General features: G+C 38.4%; 2 protein-coding genes across 4 annotated transcripts in view; one reads left to right on the top strand and one right to left on the bottom strand.

Moving 5' to 3' along the window:
* Positions 1 to 13,086, top strand: part of LOC126412110 (vacuolar protein sorting-associated protein 45) — a 146,093-nt gene extending 133,007 nt beyond the window's left edge. The window contains exons 11-14 of one of the 2 annotated variants that reach the window (XR_007575231.1): positions 5,466 to 5,596; positions 10,754 to 10,928; positions 12,636 to 12,711; positions 12,751 to 13,086. Coding sequence is in view for 1 of the 2 variants with exons in the window: in XM_050081540.1 (XP_049937497.1) it covers positions 5,466 to 5,596; positions 10,754 to 10,916 (294 nt within the window). In the remaining variant the exon portion in view is untranslated. Of the gene's footprint in view, positions 1 to 5,465; positions 5,597 to 10,753; positions 10,929 to 12,635 lie in introns of both variants that reach the window. The other variant, XM_050081540.1, reaches the window with a different exon arrangement.
* LOC126412111 (metaxin-1) overlaps positions 10,919 to 18,063 on the bottom strand; it is a 33,886-nt gene continuing 26,741 nt past the window's right edge. The window contains exons 4-7 of one of the 2 annotated variants that reach the window (XM_050081543.1): positions 14,550 to 14,715; positions 11,738 to 11,972; positions 11,524 to 11,662; positions 10,919 to 11,123 (exon numbers count right to left, since the gene is read on the bottom strand). In XM_050081543.1, coding sequence (XP_049937500.1) covers positions 11,120 to 11,123; positions 11,524 to 11,662; positions 11,738 to 11,972; positions 14,550 to 14,715 — 544 coding nt within the window. In that variant the 3' untranslated portion in view covers positions 10,919 to 11,119. Of the gene's footprint in view, positions 11,124 to 11,513; positions 11,663 to 11,737; positions 11,973 to 14,549; positions 14,716 to 18,063 lie in introns of both variants that reach the window. The other variant, XM_050081542.1, reaches the window with a different exon arrangement.

Genomic DNA, 18,063 nt, shown 5'->3' with positions numbered 1-18,063 from the left:
TAGAGCTGGTACACCCCATGCTGTGTTTTACACTCTTCCTCATCACCATCAATGTGCTAGTGACCTCTGTCTTATCACTGCTCACTCCCATGCATATGATGATGAATTCTGTATTCAGTGTAGCTCCTAATCTGTAGCCTTGTCTCAAAGCCAGCTCCAAGGCACAATCCAAAGGGCCTCCACTTAGACCCTTCCAGTTCTCTCTGGCAATGCATTTGTCGTAGTATCAGGGCCCATCTTAACCCAAAACTGTTGCTGGTTCTGGTCTTGACCTGATTGACCTCTAATGGTCAGGTTTATGGCTCAGTTGCATCTTTATCTTCGAAATTGTCGGATCCAATCCATCATTGTAGGCAGACCACAGACCCCTTCTGGACTAGGCCCGTAGACCGTCTCATTGCCCGACAGAGGATTTCCCTCTTCAGTTACAATGGTAACAATACTTAAACTTGCTGAATTATGCAATCACCATCGGAGAATTTCCAAATAATCCAGTATACCAAATTATTTTTGCATACAAGAGGTGTTGAACCCCCCCTTCCAACAACTGCTCTCAGGTAGGACTATCATTTGAACATACCGCAAGGCCTTGTGCCTAATCACCTCGCAAGTTCTCTCAATTGCTCACCTCATGATTAATACCCAGACCATGAGTTGAAGCCAATATGTTTCAAGAACATACAGGTTTTGGCATCTGTTCCTTCATTTCTTCAAGAGTATCAGGGTGCTACTGTCATTTGCACTGACAGCTTTGAAACAATGGATAGGATGGGATATGCTTTTACGTCTCCCACTGTTCAGGAGCAGGATCTGTTACAGAGAACGTGTAGTGTTTTTACAGCAGAGGTTGTAGTTAATAACAGAGCCCTGCATTTCTTTAAACAGACCTCCTTTGACTGTACTTGAATATGTAGTGAGTCAATGAGCAGCCTGCAGGATATAGATCAATGTTACTCTTGTCTACATGTGGTATCCGCTATTCATGACTTTCTGACCATACCTCCTTTGTCGGCTCCTTGGGTCATTGTGGTGGTTCTCTTTTTTATGTATTGGTGTTGTTGATATTTATATGTTTTGTAAAGTTGGAGTTATTATTATTCTGCCTGCTTCACAACTGAGAAATTATTTTAAGTTATTGACTCTTATGGTACTTCTTGCAGTTAGTTTGCCCAACAAGCTGTTTTTATATCAAAAGACACCACCAACACACAATATTCCAGATTTACAGCTGCATAATTACTTTTGTTAAATTGCAATGCTGAGAAGATTCTCGCAATCTCTGTTAAGCGGGGATCTAAAAAATTTATTGTAATCACGTTAAATGAACATGGTTCAATATTAGAAAAACTGACTGCTACTACTGTTTCAAAAGAAGGACCACTAATCAAGAGAAATCTCCTACATTTACGTTTATTTTTATTTATTTGTCACAATTAGCAAATATTAAAATATTTATTACGACTCTAGGCCGTTATCATCTAGAACAAGGCATTGACCTCTGCGCCTCCCCTATAAAATCGTTAATATATATCACTTCATGAATATAGGAGTTGTTACAGTAAAACATTAGTGACACTTTTAAGTAATATTTGATTATATTTCGTCTAAAGAAACTTACACGTTTTCATGCCTCGTAACAAAATGGCTTCTTACACTACCAAGAAACAAAAGGGAAGTGTTTGCAATCCTTTATCAAAAGGAACAGAGATTACAATAACAATTACAGATCATATTAGTTGATTACATAGTCTTTTTGATTTTTCTGCGATAATGTTTATTTCGTTATGACATCAGTTTTGTTATATTTGTGAAGTTCTTCAATTCTTTTTCCCCACATCATCTCTCTTTTAGTGTTGTAATTGCTTTTAAACTGCTTGACACTTGCTAAGGAACAACAGCCAGCTGCTGCAGAATACCCAACCAATGATAGTAAAAGGAAATGTAGGGAGTGGGAAGTGTCAAATGCAGCAAAGCCTGTGCATGAACACGCTGTACGCATTCGAGAGTGCGCGCAGTATGGTGTTTGACGAAGGTTATTGCAGAACTGATGAGTGCGGTATTTCGTGTGGTACGGCAATATGTCTGCACAAGACATAATTTGAGTGCTTACAATTGTGGATGAGCAGATGGACGCCTCGAAGTCGGTCAGTGTGTCACTACTGTGGCTACGGTAAAGGGTATTATGAAGCCCTAGTGGTGAAAAGGAACAGACATCTCATGCCTAGGAGCTTCCTGAAGATCTTGCAACCACTATCACTACATGTCCCTGTGCCAGACCCATTTCGTGGGTATTAAATAAGGCCAGTTTGTATGTTTGAAAGCTTGTTATATGCATCCCTCTTCAACCAAGCGTGCTGAGAAAGAGTTCGTTGGTGTTGGGAGCTTGTTAATTGGGGTCAGAAACAGCTGTCCAGTGTGTTCTCCAATGAGGCCCACTTCACTGTGACAAGTGAGGCCCAGTTAGTGTGGAGAGGGAAACATGTTATGCACCACAGAATGTTCATGAAAGTCATTGTTAAGGCTTAGGCACTACGGTGTGGGCAAACATTATTCACAGTGGCCGAACACTGCTGCATATCTTTGCACAAGGTACTATAATGGTACAGTGCTATTCTAGGGAGGTTATTCTGGATCATGTCTGTTTAGGGATGCAGTAGGTCCCGACTTTCTGTATATGGATGACAATAACTGTCCACACAGGACCACTAAGGTGTGTGAAGATATTGAACTTGTGGAATGGCTGGCTTACTCCTCAGACATACACCCTATAGTACACACCTGGGATGCTGTTGGGAGACATTTTTCTCAACCAACACTTCCTCCCCGAACTGTGCAGTAACTGAAAACCGCCTTCAGAGAGAAGTGGGACAGTATCATCAAGGACTCCTCAACAGCTAGAATAACATGCAAAATATGCATTAGTGCCTGAGGAGGTATATTCCTTGGGTGACTGATATGGGGGAAGCGTTATTTATGTCTGTGATCCTTCTTTCGCATGTGGTAAAATCTGTACCATTTTTCATTATAAATATACCTCTATTCAGTGGCGGATACGTATGGGGGCATGTGGCCCCCCCCTCCGCCCTTGCGGGCTGCTAGCATTGCCACTGTGCCGCCAATCAGCCTGCACACTATTCGTTTGTTTGTTTTGTCATTTGACTCTACTGAATCGAGTAGTTGTACTTTCCTATGTAGCAGACACATCCATGTCGTCGTATTCAATACGTTTCTATCTGGCACATTGATAGCTGACTTATACCTACGAGAAAAGTCACGCCATTCTAGTGATCTCGATAGGTTATGGAGGAGGATTGACTTAAAGGCTTAGCTCTGTTAAACACTCACCCTGACACTGATTGTCCTGTTGACAATGTAATTAACAAATTTGCCAGGAAGAATAGGCACATAGAATTCATCATAAGGAAGAGAACCACAATTGTAACTTTCTTATATCATAAGATGGTATTGTCTTGTGTATGTGTATAATCAGTTTAAATAAAACTTTCTTAAACTTGTGTTTTATTACGGTAAAAGTAAAGATAGCTCAAGATATCTTTAGCCCCCTCTCTTTGAGGTTTTTCTGTATCTGCCACTAGGGCTATTCCTCTCTTTAACACTTTCACTGTAAGAGGCTGTGGGTGCAACAGCTGTGGGCCAGACAGCCTCTGTCACATGGAGAGCTCCAGGGGACACTCACCTGAACCCATCGACATACTGACCTGATCATATTTTTTACCTTGTTTTGTTATTTTTGGCGTAACTGATGTCTATTACATTTTTGTGCCTTCTTTCTTTTACTATTGTGAATCTCCTGGTTAGGAGCCATTATTTGCTCTGTAACTGTCTTGGGTTGTGGAAGGTTTGGCTGCGAGTTGGGTTTTTCGTGCCACAGATAAGCTCTGGGAGACTCCTTGTCTGCTCTGATGTAGGTACTGGCCTGAGCTACAGACTTGTATTTCTCTTTGAATTCTTGCTTGACGTGGTTAGTGTCAGGACTGTAGACAATTAGTGTATTGAGCATAAATCTCTCTCTCTCTCTCTCTCTCTCTCTCTCTCTCTCTCTCTCTCTCACACACACACACACACACACACACACACACACACACACACACGTAACAACATCTACGCAAATCTGCTATTGCAGACCATTACCTTGGTACCGGTCATCCTGTGGAATGATGTACACTTCCAGTTATTGGGATATTGTTATTAAGAAAGTAGTTGAGATTAAATTAGCAAGTGATTGTATACACAGAGATGGAAGCTTTTACTTAAATTCTGTTTGGCGTCATGTTCTGTCCCTGTGTGTGTAGGTGGGTGCATGTTGTCTTTCGGATGTGCCATATTGTGGTTTGTGGCTGCATTTGTCCTGTCTACTCTCTCATTGCATTTGTGCCTTGGAAATTAGGTGTGTACGCATGTTGAAATATCTATGGTTGTCAAAGACGTCACCTGGCTGCATTCCTCTAAGTTGTTTGAATGTTTTACATGCTAGGAGAAACTCAGGTTTTTTAGTTGTCAGCTAGTACAGATATATTCAGACTTTGTCTCCTGTTGTCATGTTGTGTACAATTTTTTCATTTCTGTGGCCATAATTTTTTTCCACCAATTGACACTAGCCTGTTTTTAAGTCTCAGTTTAAATGTGCAGAATCCATCAGGAACAGATCTCTTTCCTGTTCATGCTGTGCCTAAGCATGCTTCTGTCTTACAGTAAGTCATTTGCTGATCCTGTATAATCATGTTGTGCCCAGAATACGTTGTTATTTTTTTGGGAGCAACCAATTTTGACATACCTTCATAAATTCTTATGGGTTCGAAAGCACAATCACACTGTAATATTCCAATTACTGAAGGTGACAGACGACTGAAAGTTGAACTGTGAATTGTTACACTTGTTTCCAAAAATTTTAAAAAGCTCCCAGTTAAAACCTTCATTATTGTTGCATTTTTTTTCTTAATACTTGTTTCTTCATAAACTCACTGTAAACAAACTGCTCACTCAGTTTGAGTTGTCATTGTTTTAATGACAGATGTCAAATGTTAAAACAATAGTGTCATATCTTAATAATGCACTGTAGTGGTAGTTTATAAAAACTTAAAAGGCAGTCCTTTTAGCTAGCTTTTGCGTAGTAATTTCTACCAACCATTATATTCCACCTCTCTGGCAATGACAGCACTACAATTAACAGCAAAAATAGAGCAACTAATGGTAGAAGTGGTAAGGCTGGATTTGAAAAATACTAAAACCTTTCATGTAGTAAACTTTTTGATAGAGTAAATGGAAGCATAACAGAAGAATTCAATATCTTTATCAGTTGTTTCCTTGTTTGCAAAGATGTTTGATTAATATTTGTAAGTTATTTATCCTGAGTGCTGAATGAAATGTGTCATCGTACCTTTTCTTTGCACATACTATATTTTTAAAAGCTTATGTGAACCTGCTAATCCTTTTTTGTTTGGCAGGATCTGAAAGGAGTTGAAAATGTATATACGCAGCATGTACCGTTACTTAAAGAAACTTTGGAAGACTTAGTGAAAGGCAAGTTGAAAGAAAGTTCGTTCCCATATCTGGGAAAAGGGCAGATCAACAAAAGGTATGGAAAAGCTATTGCTGCTCTTTAATTTCTTTATTAAAATAACCATTTCATGTGTGAAGTATTCTTAGGGGGCAGCAAAACATTGATTCCTATAAATGAAGAAAAAAATGGGGAACTCCAAAAGATGTCATATGTGATGAACTTTGGAAGGAGAAATTCTCAGGAGTGAAATCGACTCAGAAATCATATACAGTAATGTCCTGACTTACGCTCCCCCTTTTACAGAAATCTGGAGCTATGCTATTTGTCATTTGAGCATCACACACTTGTAAATACCCACTCCGCACTTACAGTGTTTGGATTATGATAGGTTTGGTTAATCGGGGATCTGGCTTGATTGATAGATTCTGTGTCATCCAAACAAAGCATGACTGCTTCGGTTGCATCAGACAAGAAAAGAAAATTATCATTGGAATGTAAACTTAATATTTATCGTAAACTTAATATTTATCAAAGGCTTCAATTCAAAAATTAAAATTTTTGATTTGGCAAATAGTTTGATCTATTGGATTCTATAGTCAGAACAACTATAAAAGGTAAACAAAAAATTCTCACAGCTGTGATAAATGCTCAATCTTTAAAATCAAGTATCATTCACAAATGTCATAGTGTTATTGCTGAGGTGGAAAAAATGTTAAAATTATGACGTGATAATCAAAAAAGAGTGAACAATTGTCCTGTTGGTCAGAACACAGTGAGCTCTCAAGCTAAGCTGATTTTTGAGAGACTGAAAGAAGCAGGTGCAGAGGCAGCCAAAGATGAAATGTTTAAAACCAGAAACAGTTGGTTTAGCCAATTTAAAAGTCATCTTAATTGGCATAGCATCGCAGAAAGTGGAGCAGTGGTGGCAAGCACTTACAGAGACTGCTTTGCACTATCCAGAGAAACTCAAGGCAGTTATACAAGAGCCAAACCACATTCATTGCAGATGAAACTGGTCTGTTCTGGAAAAAGATGCCCAACAGAACTTTTATGATGAAACTATACGACAAAAAGCAAAGACACTATAATTGGCCAAGTCCAAACCAACATGTTCCTATCAATACGTTTCTGGTGTGGCCACATGGAATGAAAAAAGTGGGAGAACTCTTACGCATCCTAATACAAACTGCACGATGGGATGTGAAAAAGGAGGCCAGTTACCATTTCTCAGTTTGTGGGTCCAGAAAAATGTAGACAATCTTCTGTGATTAACAGTTTTGGAACAAAATGATAATTTAGCTGCTATTTTGCATGGTAGCGTAGTCCATTGTTTTCTCAACAGATCTTGGCACACATTTTCCAGCAGATGACAGTGCATAAATGAATGAATGAAGAAAAATTGTTGTTTGAACAATGCAAGGCTTTGTTGAAGTGATACTAGAGGTACAACACCAATGGCATAATGTATATGAAACTCAGCTACCAAAATGTACAACAATTTATTGTATTCGGGAAAAATGTGAAGCTGACGGTACTATTCAGGACGTACATAAGGAAAGGTCAGGGTGACCAAAGCCATCAACAAGTCCAGCTTCCAGTGCTGTTGTGTTGCAATACTTTACTGGGCCACCTCAAAAATCTGTGAAGCAGAGTGCACGTGAAAGCAGGGTAAGCTGCTAAAGCATGTGGCAAATTCTGAAAGGTGCAAAGTGGAAAGTGTACATTCCAAGATTCCTGTACGCAATGAACAAGGGTCGACCCGAATCGAAGGATGGAGTACTGCGAGTGGTTTTAAGGCATACTTCATGAGGATGAATGGTTTGTAGGGATAGTTATCTGGTCTGACGAGTCGCAATTCAGACTGAAGTACTGTACACCATCACAACTGCATGTACTGGGTTCCTGAAAATCTTCACATTCACATGAACAAACTTGTTAATCTATTGGGTGTTAATGTGGTGTGGTCTGTGATCTCGCAGTGTGATTCTTTGAAGGTATGTACTGTAACTGGTGAGATGTATCTTCATACACTGCAAACATCTATTTAGCCTGCTATATGAAAGGTGTTTGGAAATAAGACTTTACCTGCAAGATGGTGCACCGCCTCCCTACACAGAACAAGGTGTGAGAAACCATCGAGGTGTCCTCTGTGGCTATCACACTGGCAGCTGTAGTTTGGTCAACAGTTCAGTGGCATCAACATTGTTGGGCTGCTGATGGGGATCACTTTGAACACACACAATAACCTTCCCTCTGTGCAAGAATTGTAACAGTAAGTCATTTTGTTCCATTAATATTAACTATCAGAGAGTGTCTACATTTTTCTGGACCCTTCTGTATAAAGAAAACTTACACACACACACACACACACACACACACACACACACACACACACACACACCTCACACTTTCAGACAAGAAGAGACTCACTCTGAAGGAATGGATACTTGAATCATAAAATTGAGTGAGTGTTGGACTCAAAATTGGGAATGTCTGAGCAAGAGAAGCCAAGAATCACCTATCTACACAATATCCAGAAAGACAGACTCCTACAGAAAAAAGTCTTCTTCATAATGCTGAAGTCGGTGTAGGTCTCTGGAAGCAGGTGTATATTGCATTCCATCAGTGACACAAGTCACATCAGATGTCAGGAACAACTGCCTTGAATACAATCATGACATGAAATATGATGAAACCAGTATTGTGGAGCAAACACAAAGTTCCTGGGACTTTCTAATAAGGATTGTATTGAAATGAAAATGTTGGAAAACCTAATGTACAAGGAGGGTTTAAATTTATGCAAATATTGGGGTCTCTGGCATCCATGATTTATTAAGATTTCACTGCCTTTCACACCCACCAGAGCTGGGAAGTACTGATAGAATGTGAGTTTCATGGAATATCAGCAGTGGGGTGAACTCACAATAGCAGGCAATAGCTGTGCTAGACCACTAATAGTTCAGTGTGGTTTGAGTCTATGGAGTGAGTACACACAACAGCAGGACTCACAGTACCTGAATAAGGTGACTGGTTTGGCTGTCAAAGTACAGTGTATGGAATGTAAAAAACAACTCTGCTGAACACATGCAAGCGCACCATTGATGTGATACAAGTATATTTTACTGATATAAGGATCAAACTCATCCTCTAGACAAAACCAAACTCATAATCTTACCCCTGTGAGCACGCAATAGTGCCAGAACACAACGTGACATGGACTTGACTATGAAGTAGTGCTGGAGGGAATCATGAATCCTGCAGGGCTGTCCGTCAATCAGCAAGAGCAAGAAGGGGTGGAGATCTCTTCTGAATAGGACATTGCAAGGCAGCCCAGATATGCTCAATAAAGTTCATGTCTGGGGAGTTTGGTGCCCAATGTAAGTGTTTAAACACAGAAGAATGTTCCTGGAGCCACTCGGTAGCAATTCTGGACATGTGGGTGTCGCATTGTCCTGCTGGAATTGCCAAAGTCGATCGGAATGCACAGTGGACATGAATGGATGCAGGTGATCAGACAGGATTCTTACGTACATGTCACCTGTCAGTCATATCTAGACATATCAGGTGCCCCATATCACTTTAACTGCACACACCCCACACCATGCAGGGTCCATGGGGTTGTGTTCATACCCGTACACATTCATCCGCTCGATACAATTTGAAACGAGACTCATCCGACCAGGCAACATGTTTCCTGTCATGAAAAGTCCAGTGTCAGTGTTGATGGGCCCAGGCGAGGTGTAAAGCTGTGTGCCACACACTCATCAAGGGTACTAGTAGGCCTTCGGTTCCAGTAGCCATGACAGTGATGTTTGTTTGAGTGGTTCACATGTGCTGACACTTGTTGATGACTCAGCAGTTTGTGGAAGGTTTGCACTTCTGTCATGTTAAATGATTCTCTTCAGTCGTAGTTCCCGTTCTTTCAGGCTGTTTTTCCGGCCACAGCTATGTCAGAGATTTGATATTTAAATGGATTCCTGCTGTTCACGGTACTCTTTTGAAACTGTCGTACGGGAAAATCCCCACTACCTCGGAGATGCTGTGTCCCATCACTTATATGCAGACTATAGCACCGTGTTCAAACTCACTCAAATCTTGATAACCTGCCATTGTAGCAGCAGTAACTGATCAAACAGCATTCTAATTTCTTTGGCACTTCAGTGTAGTTCCAAACAAATAAAACTAGAAATACTGTAAGTAAGCATCAATGGCCAGTGCCCTATGTGTGAAGTTCTCTTGCATCCAAATGGATAGTAAACAGATGTAACACCAACATGTATGTAAGTTCTGGCTGGTTTGTTATTGTACATGCCTGCAGGTGGTATTGCTAGCATATATTCCAGGGCAGTACAACTACGGTAAAAGAGTGCAATTCACAACCACAATACGAGAAATAATTTACATACACATTATCCCCTATGTAGGGTTTAGAACTGAGTGTTATATGAAGGTACAAAAGTCAGTAAGAGATTTCTGGCAGACAACTGAAACTACTTAGACATTAAAATTAGCCCCACCTATAATTTATCAAAATATTGTGACTTGGATGTAAACTCCAGTGTTCTGTGTAAAGCTGTACAAATACTTCTTATAGTTACCATGTTAGTAAATCAGCACAAGCAATAATTCGATGTAGCCTGCTTATACCAAAATGTGACATGACTAGTTCCATATCTCTGAAGGCTGTCCTTCAGTAGGGTTTACAGAAAGCAGTGTTGGAAGGAATGCACCAAGCTACAAATCCTACTCTAGATAAGAAAAGAATGCAACTAATACTTTGGGGCAACGAGTGTAAGATTGCAAAGATTGTCAAATACAACACTGCAAGATGTACAGTTATTTGCAGTAGAAAGAATTTGTTTAGCTTTCTGGTAGTGCATTACCTTTTTAATGATGGTGTTTCACTGCTCTGAGAATTTGTAATTGTTTACAAACTAAAACGCACTCTCAGACCTATTATTTCAACACCGGTGACCAAAGGAAGGTGGTGTCTTCACATATGTCAAAACATGTCATTTGAAATAATTTAATTTATGTTTATTTACAAATATTTAACAGTTGAAGCACTGCACTTCAAGGAAAGGGGTTATTTAAGCAACACTGCTGAGGAAATGTGATTTAAAGACCTCGTGCTCATAACTGTTCAGTTTTTGACTTTCTGCAGTGCTGACACATTTCTTAGTGTTAAGATATTAATAAACGCTTGCTAAAACAATGTTGACATTTTTGCAGGCCACAGGACATTATAGTCTTCATAGTTGGTGGTGCCACGTATGAAGAGTCTTTGACTGTGTATCAGCTGAACAAAAATTTGGGAGTGAGGATAGTTCTAGGAGGAACTACAATACATAACTCCCGTAGTTTCCTCGAAGAAGTGAAAGCCGCAACACGTTAAAATGCTGCTGAGGTACAAGTATATTATATACTAAAATAAATAACATTTGCCATACAAACATTGTACAAGGCTTGTTTAACAGCACCACAATATGTTCACAAAAATTCCTTTGCATTACTAACTGTCAGTATTTTCAGAATTCTCAAATAAGTCTTGATACTCTGCAAGTTCTTCTGAGTCATCATCGTCGTCATCTTTCAACTTCACCTAGGGAAAGAAACATTAGTATTTGTCAAGATCATAACACACAATTGGTGAATTATGAATTTCAAAACAGTTATCCTTTTAAGGATATGGATGAGGGGAAAGGTAGTGTGTTAATGTTGTTTTCTACTTCCAAAGCAATAACTAATCAATTTAAACCTGTCTTCAACACAGCAACAAAATGCATCATTCTTCTTCTTCAGAGATCCCATCTGTGAGATGGAAAATCTGAAATTTAAGACTAGAGAAATGTTACTTGTGAAATTCAATGCAGGTATTCTGCTATTCATTAAAAATTTTGTCAGGTGGTTATATAAAACTGAGAATGTAACAGGTACAATTCAATTTACCAATGATGTTCCTAAGCAGATGGAAAAAAAATTAGGAACATACCCCAACTAACCCTGTAGATAGTGCATAGCCAGTCATTGCCACAGTTGCAAAGAGTCCAGCTAGTATCTGATTCCTCCTTTTATTAGGAAAGTCACTTTCCTTACTGGCGGCTCTCTCATTATTCTCAGAAAGCTTCTTCATTTCATAATCTAAAATAAATAACATTATGTAGTTTATGTACAACGTAGACACACACACACAGTCTGCTGAAGACAGTTTCTTACCTTGTACTGCTTTAGGGAAATACCTATGTGACACTCTGACAACAAATTTGAGCAAATTGTCACATGCTTTCAAATGATTCTGAAGAGCAGCATTAGGAAATGGTGCTTTTAAGAGAGGTGCTAAATATGCATACACTTTTGCATCTAATGATGTTGGATGAGACCCAAAGAAGAAATCATTTTCACCAAGTCGTGTAGATAGGTCATTCAAACACTTTTCTCCTTCACTATAGACCTGTGGCAGATCGAAACCAATGTATTAATTTGTTGTACCATATACATAAAGAGAAACTGAGTTACTACAGTTAAACGGCCTGGGTCTTTTAATTTCATAATAAAAAAGAGAAATTTAAATAGTCATTTGTAAAATTAGTCAAATCACGCAATGTATACGAATGGTTCTTTTACTTTTGAGACTTTAAGCTCTACGACTCATGTCAAATTTAAAGAAAGTCTTACATACTAGTAAACTTGTTTCTTGTTTTAGAGAGGAATATTTAAGAGTAACAATTTCATTAGCCAGTTGCTACACACTACAATATAAATATCTTCAAAAATTACGTATCTGTAACTATTTGTACCCCTAACTCTACTTAAGAAGCAGCTTATTCATGGTCCAATGTGTCTCTCTCACATCTCATCAAATGAATGATTAGCAGTGTTTTGTCATCGCTCTATTTTACTACTGTCACTTTTAAGAATGCAATACACATCTTTATAACAGTGCAGTATCTCCAACCATTTATTTATTTTTATTACAAGCATGTCTCAAGTGACAACTTAGAAATTTGTAAATCTAAAACCATGCACAGTATGCACAAAATAAATTATATCTGACTGCATTTGAATTATGCTTCGAGTAATGGTATATTATTCACAACTTATCTCTCCATTTCAGGTGAAACTCAATCTAAAAGCTAACATGCCTCTGGCTAATTAACTTGCAGGGAAAACCGATAAATGTACAAAAGAATTAAGCAAGTGATTGAGATGTTGACAAGACACTCAGTGCTGAAGCAAGTGAAGGTGGTATATTTTATGGATGATTGATCAATACGAAAGGATTATGTTGTGGGAGGGGAGAAGAATGTCAAATGTGAGGAGCAGGACAGGCAATCATGGAAAGTGCTGAAATTATTGTGAACACCCTAGCTGCTATTTGATTGAATATACACCTAACATGCAAGCTGGGGACTTGGTATGCCTTGATTTTTCTGAACAGAAAGTTAAACAATTCATTTGCATTTTGTTTTGAGTCTGATATTTCTGTTACAATCTCTTGTAAAATATACTTAAGGACTAAATGTAAATTACCAAAATAAAAGTTGTTGAAACTGTACTGCCATAAATTTAAGTGTTCATTTTGTTCCACATACTGTTAGAGAAATAGTCTGAAGATTGTTCAATGAACCCTCCCCTTCACCAGACACCTTAAGTGTGAACTGCAAAGTACTCATAATGAACGTTTTAAGAACCATTAAGCTGCATTTACATAAGCGGCTTTGTCTTACTAGACTACTGATAGTGAGTGGACCTCCTTACATGGCCCCAGGTATTTTACTTTTGTTCTGAGTTAAGCCAGTCACAAGAGATCATCCAGTGCCACAACTGCGTGTGTTCAGAGAGCTTTTTGCTGTGATTGTGAGAGCCTACCTTTTTGTACAAAAAGGTCTAAAAATAACAAAATGTAAGACCAAAGCCACAGTCATATTGGATGTTCCCCATAATCTAAGTGCCAAATACTACATATTTTTCTGTACTGAAAAATTCCATAAACACATTTCCTATGTTATGTTTAGGGGACTGATGACCTCCGATGTTAAGTCCCATAGTGCTCAGTTACCCCTGTTAAGCCCTAGAAGGAATGGGATCATATAAATATTTGATGGTAAGCAAATGGAAGTTTAAAGAATAGTTCAAAAGATGGAGCACAGTATAATCTCTTATCAAACAATAAAGATATTCTAACTACCTCACAATCCTACACAAGTGTGGTTTCATAGAGTTGTCAAAAATTTAAACTTATTAACCCTTTCGCTTCCACAGATGTAATATGGCTGTACTGCTTGACAAAAGCTGGTGCCTGTGCTGCGAGACTGAGTTCCAGCTGATATGAAAAGATAAATTTAAAAATTTGATTTTTGCACATCTTACAGCCTGCTATCTTCACTACATAAAGAACTGAATTTCTTTTTGTTATCTGTCAGACGTACTGCACTGCATCAAATTAAGTAAAATATTGCAAAAATTTTTGAAGGTTTGCAGGCATAAAAAGCATTGCATAAACATTGTGCATGGTTTATTTTAGCTCATAAATCGCAGGAAATGAAATATACATAAAATACAAAAATTGAGAACAGAAAGATCTCATTTTGGTCTCAAGTTATGAGGTTTTATACCTGATGGACGTTTGCACACAATCGCTCTTTTGCGTCCTTGCGCATCATGAAACGTGATCGTAACACTCGTCATATCTTGTGAACAATTCAACATATCGAACCAAGGTTCTTTGCGAATGATTGCAGGTAATGAAGCACATATGTTGTATGATAAATAATCGAAACTTTTATCTTTACTGGGTTTATGGAGGTCGACTGTCTGCAGCAGAAAGAGGTCATCAGCTTAGGACACATACAGACATCCATAGCACTGTAGGAAAACAAAGCAGCTTGTGTATTCAGGTCCACAGCAACAAAAGGGTTAATAAATATGACCAAGACCTTTGAGGACTCCAGAACTGCGACAAAGAAATAACACCGCCTATACAGATCGCCACAATTTTGACTTAATAACTTTTCTTAGGCACACTTACATTTGCTTCCAGAGCAGAGAATTCTTCATCCTCTCCAAATAAAGCTGACATCATGTTTTTTGCCTCTTTCTCATACTTTCCTGGGTAGTAATAGTTGTAAGGAAATGGAAGTGCCTTTGAATACCATGGTCTTGTTAATTCTATGTAATTTTTTTCATCTACCCACCTGAAATATTATTGGATTTAAAAAATATAACTGAAGCTGTAACTTCATTGTTAAATGTCATCAGTTACAGCAAGGAATGGCAATACAAACAACTATTATTAAGATTGAAAATCAAAATCAGAAATTTTGAAAGATTGTGCCTGAATGTCAGTACACATTGATAGCTACTGTAAGAAAATAATACATGAATTGTTATTAACTAGGTGCCAAAAAGTAATGATAGTACAATGACTAACTGCTGTAATACAAGAGGCAATGAAAAAGTTTCTGTTCGAAGGCTGTACAGTTCGGAATTGGAACGCCAATCAGGCAAAATCGCCATGAGTTTGGAGGCAACTGATGCACTAGGTTGAAGATACCTGTTTTGTAGAACACCGGGTTCTGCTGCGTGAAGAAGTCCATAACTGCTTGCAGCACATTCAACAGGAATTGTCAAACCTTCAAGGCTTTTTATAACATGGTGTACACAAGAACAAAATTCCCGAATTTTTCCAGGATTTATTGGCTAAAAATGCACTTTTCCCCAGATGAAAATACACTATAGACTCCTAGTAAAAACACATTTTTTTCCTCGTTAAATGACTATGCTTTCTCTCAGAGCTGAAAAACACACCTGCGCATAAATTGCAGCAGTTGACTATTTCTGACACGCACAATTATAAATTTCACTGCTGTGCACTGAACATTTTGTGGGCTACCCGGCTGAATACATGTTCTGTATAGCACTTCGACTTTTCTATGGAAAAGTCAATTACACATGAAATTGCTCAAGAATTAACTATGCACTTCTTTTTGAAAGATGATTATTCTCTTGGCCATCATTATTGCATAACTTTTAATCTATGAAAGAACAAAAATAAATGTAGGAAACTAACCTGTAAACTTAGCCTTTCTTAGTGGGTGTTACCCTTTAAGGTATGTCACACAAATATGTGCCAGTAAAATTTTAAGTAACAGCATAAATAGCTGATTTGCTGGCCCTGAAAGTTGCTGGTCCTCCGTATACGTTCTGAATGAGAGTGTAATGCTCTGTGATTAAGGAATTCATCAACCATTCTCAACAAAACATAATTCATCTTGCGTAAAAGGAGATTTACTTTGAAAGTAATGCTTCTCAAATCACCATTCACAACAGTTTTCCCATGACCTGTTAGGAATGTAAACAATTGTAAAATCACACTCATAGAAACAAAACCCACAAGACAGACACATTGTATGTGCACTGTGGTTTGTTATTGTAAAAGGTGCATTTTCTTTGCAATTAAAGTTTTATTTTGGTGTTATTCTCTCGTTTCTATTTTACTGTGCAGTATTATCCTGCAGTGGGCTGAAGTGAAATTCTTTGTTAGATTATCACTTCTTACTAGTCAAAATTACAAAAATTTAACTGAAAACTAAAACAATGGAAAATTATCGGGCTTCTTAAAAACGCTCAGGTTTTTCCCTGTTGTCCCGGGGCACATACACCTCGTATAAGGGACCAAAGTTGTGATAATCACATAAAGAAATATCCGAACTACAGGTTGGGTGCTCGAGTGTATCCCACTTGAGTTGGTGCAACTTCTGCATTACAACATATGCAATACAATGACAGCACTCCTTGTTGCTGTTGATATTTTGTCAAAATTGCACACCATAATTTTTCCAGCATTGCGCACAGTGTCTTACCCCAGTGATGGAGACACCTGGTTCCTTTAAATCAATAAGCAATGGGCCTTGGCAATCAAAGAACAGGGTGGACATCATCTTTCCAGCGGATTGCTGGCTCTTGAACTTCTTGGGACAAAGGGAAACGGATGACACCAGCTTTTGTTGCCTGCACCAACACGCTCAAGGAAAGTGTTCCATTCAACACTGAAATGCATCAGGCAAACAGAAATCCGCTTTGCTTTTTGTTCAGCATTCAACATGTGGCTATCCACTGGCTTGGACCTTACAGTAGCCTAAACCTTGCTGTTTAATGTGTTGCACACTACCAAAGCTGATGTTACAATGATTTGCTAGAGCACGAATGGTTATGCGCTGGTCTGTGCTAATGACATCATCAACTGCCTGCTTGTTATTGCCCATAACAGATGAAGTTGACCTACCAGATTGACTGGTGCCTTGTGTCAAATCATGACCATCATTCCACAACAATGATTTTTGAAAGACGTGCTGCCCCACATACATTCTTCATTCTCTGATTGGTGTCTACCGGTGTTTGTCTTTTGGCAGCCACGAAAAGAGTAACAGAACGTTGGTCCTGTTTGGATGCATTTTGTAATAACATCACCATACAGTAGTTCACATTTCTGCATTTACTGCATGCACGTCAGAAAGAAACAAATGCCACACTAACCCGTTGCCCACATGTATGAGATTATATATCCACATCAGAAATTGCACTATGTTACATAAATCAATTATGTCACTGCACATTTTACTATTTTTCAAAATTTACTCTCTCTCAAGTCAGGAAAACAAAAGTGATCTGCTCCAACAACATTGAAGGAGTCTTGGATATTTAGAGTTTACAATACTAATAATCATTTATAAACACATCAACTACCTGAATTAGGATTCTACATCTGTTCAATCAAGAACGTTTAATAGTGCCCCCACAAATATTAGTCTCCACATTATTTTGATCATCAACCATAACACTGATCTGCTGAAGTAACACATTTCTGTCAACTGCCAATTGTCTTCTTCATTTCAGCACAACTGCTACAGCCTGCACCATGAACGAATTGCTAAATGTACTCATACTGTATCTGCATTAGCTCCTGAGATAATTTCTTTTTACCATCCCTTTAGCTAGTTTTTTTAGCAACAACTAGGGTTGAAACTCACTCTCAATTCATTATTTTCTTTATTAAGCATGTCTGTCATTGACTCATTGCAAGATATCTTCATTGCTTGCTTCATCAGTTCATTTCATCTTCAAAAGTCTACTGTAAAACGATATTTCAAAGGCTTCCAAGCATTTCACTTCTCTTTTCCCCACTGTACATGTTGCACAATCATCTAACTAGAAATTTTCAGGTAACAATATTATGTAAAGGATAGTTGCTAATCATCGTATAGCAGACATGCTGAGTCACAGATAGGTACAACAAAAAGACTGTCACAAAATGAGGTTTTGGCCAACAAGGCCTTTGTCAGGCTTTGACAAAGGACTTGTTGACCGAAAGCTCACTTCGTGACAGTGGTGAGTAGCAACTATCCTTTTTGTAATATTGTTACATTTGATCCTGGATTTTCCATTGTTAGAAATTTTCATGAACATTTTCAGTATTTTTGGATGCTCCATCTATATTAGAAGGGACCTGTTCGAGGAGTTTGAAATCTTTTCCCATCAGGTAT

This window comes from Schistocerca serialis, chromosome 7 (genome assembly GCF_023864345.2).
Source record: "Schistocerca serialis cubense isolate TAMUIC-IGC-003099 chromosome 7, iqSchSeri2.2, whole genome shotgun sequence".
In the NCBI taxonomy this organism is placed as follows: Eukaryota; Metazoa; Arthropoda; class Insecta; order Orthoptera; family Acrididae; genus Schistocerca; species Schistocerca serialis.
Note: the sequence above shows the minus strand (reverse complement) of the source record. Positions and strands in the feature narration are given on the sequence as shown.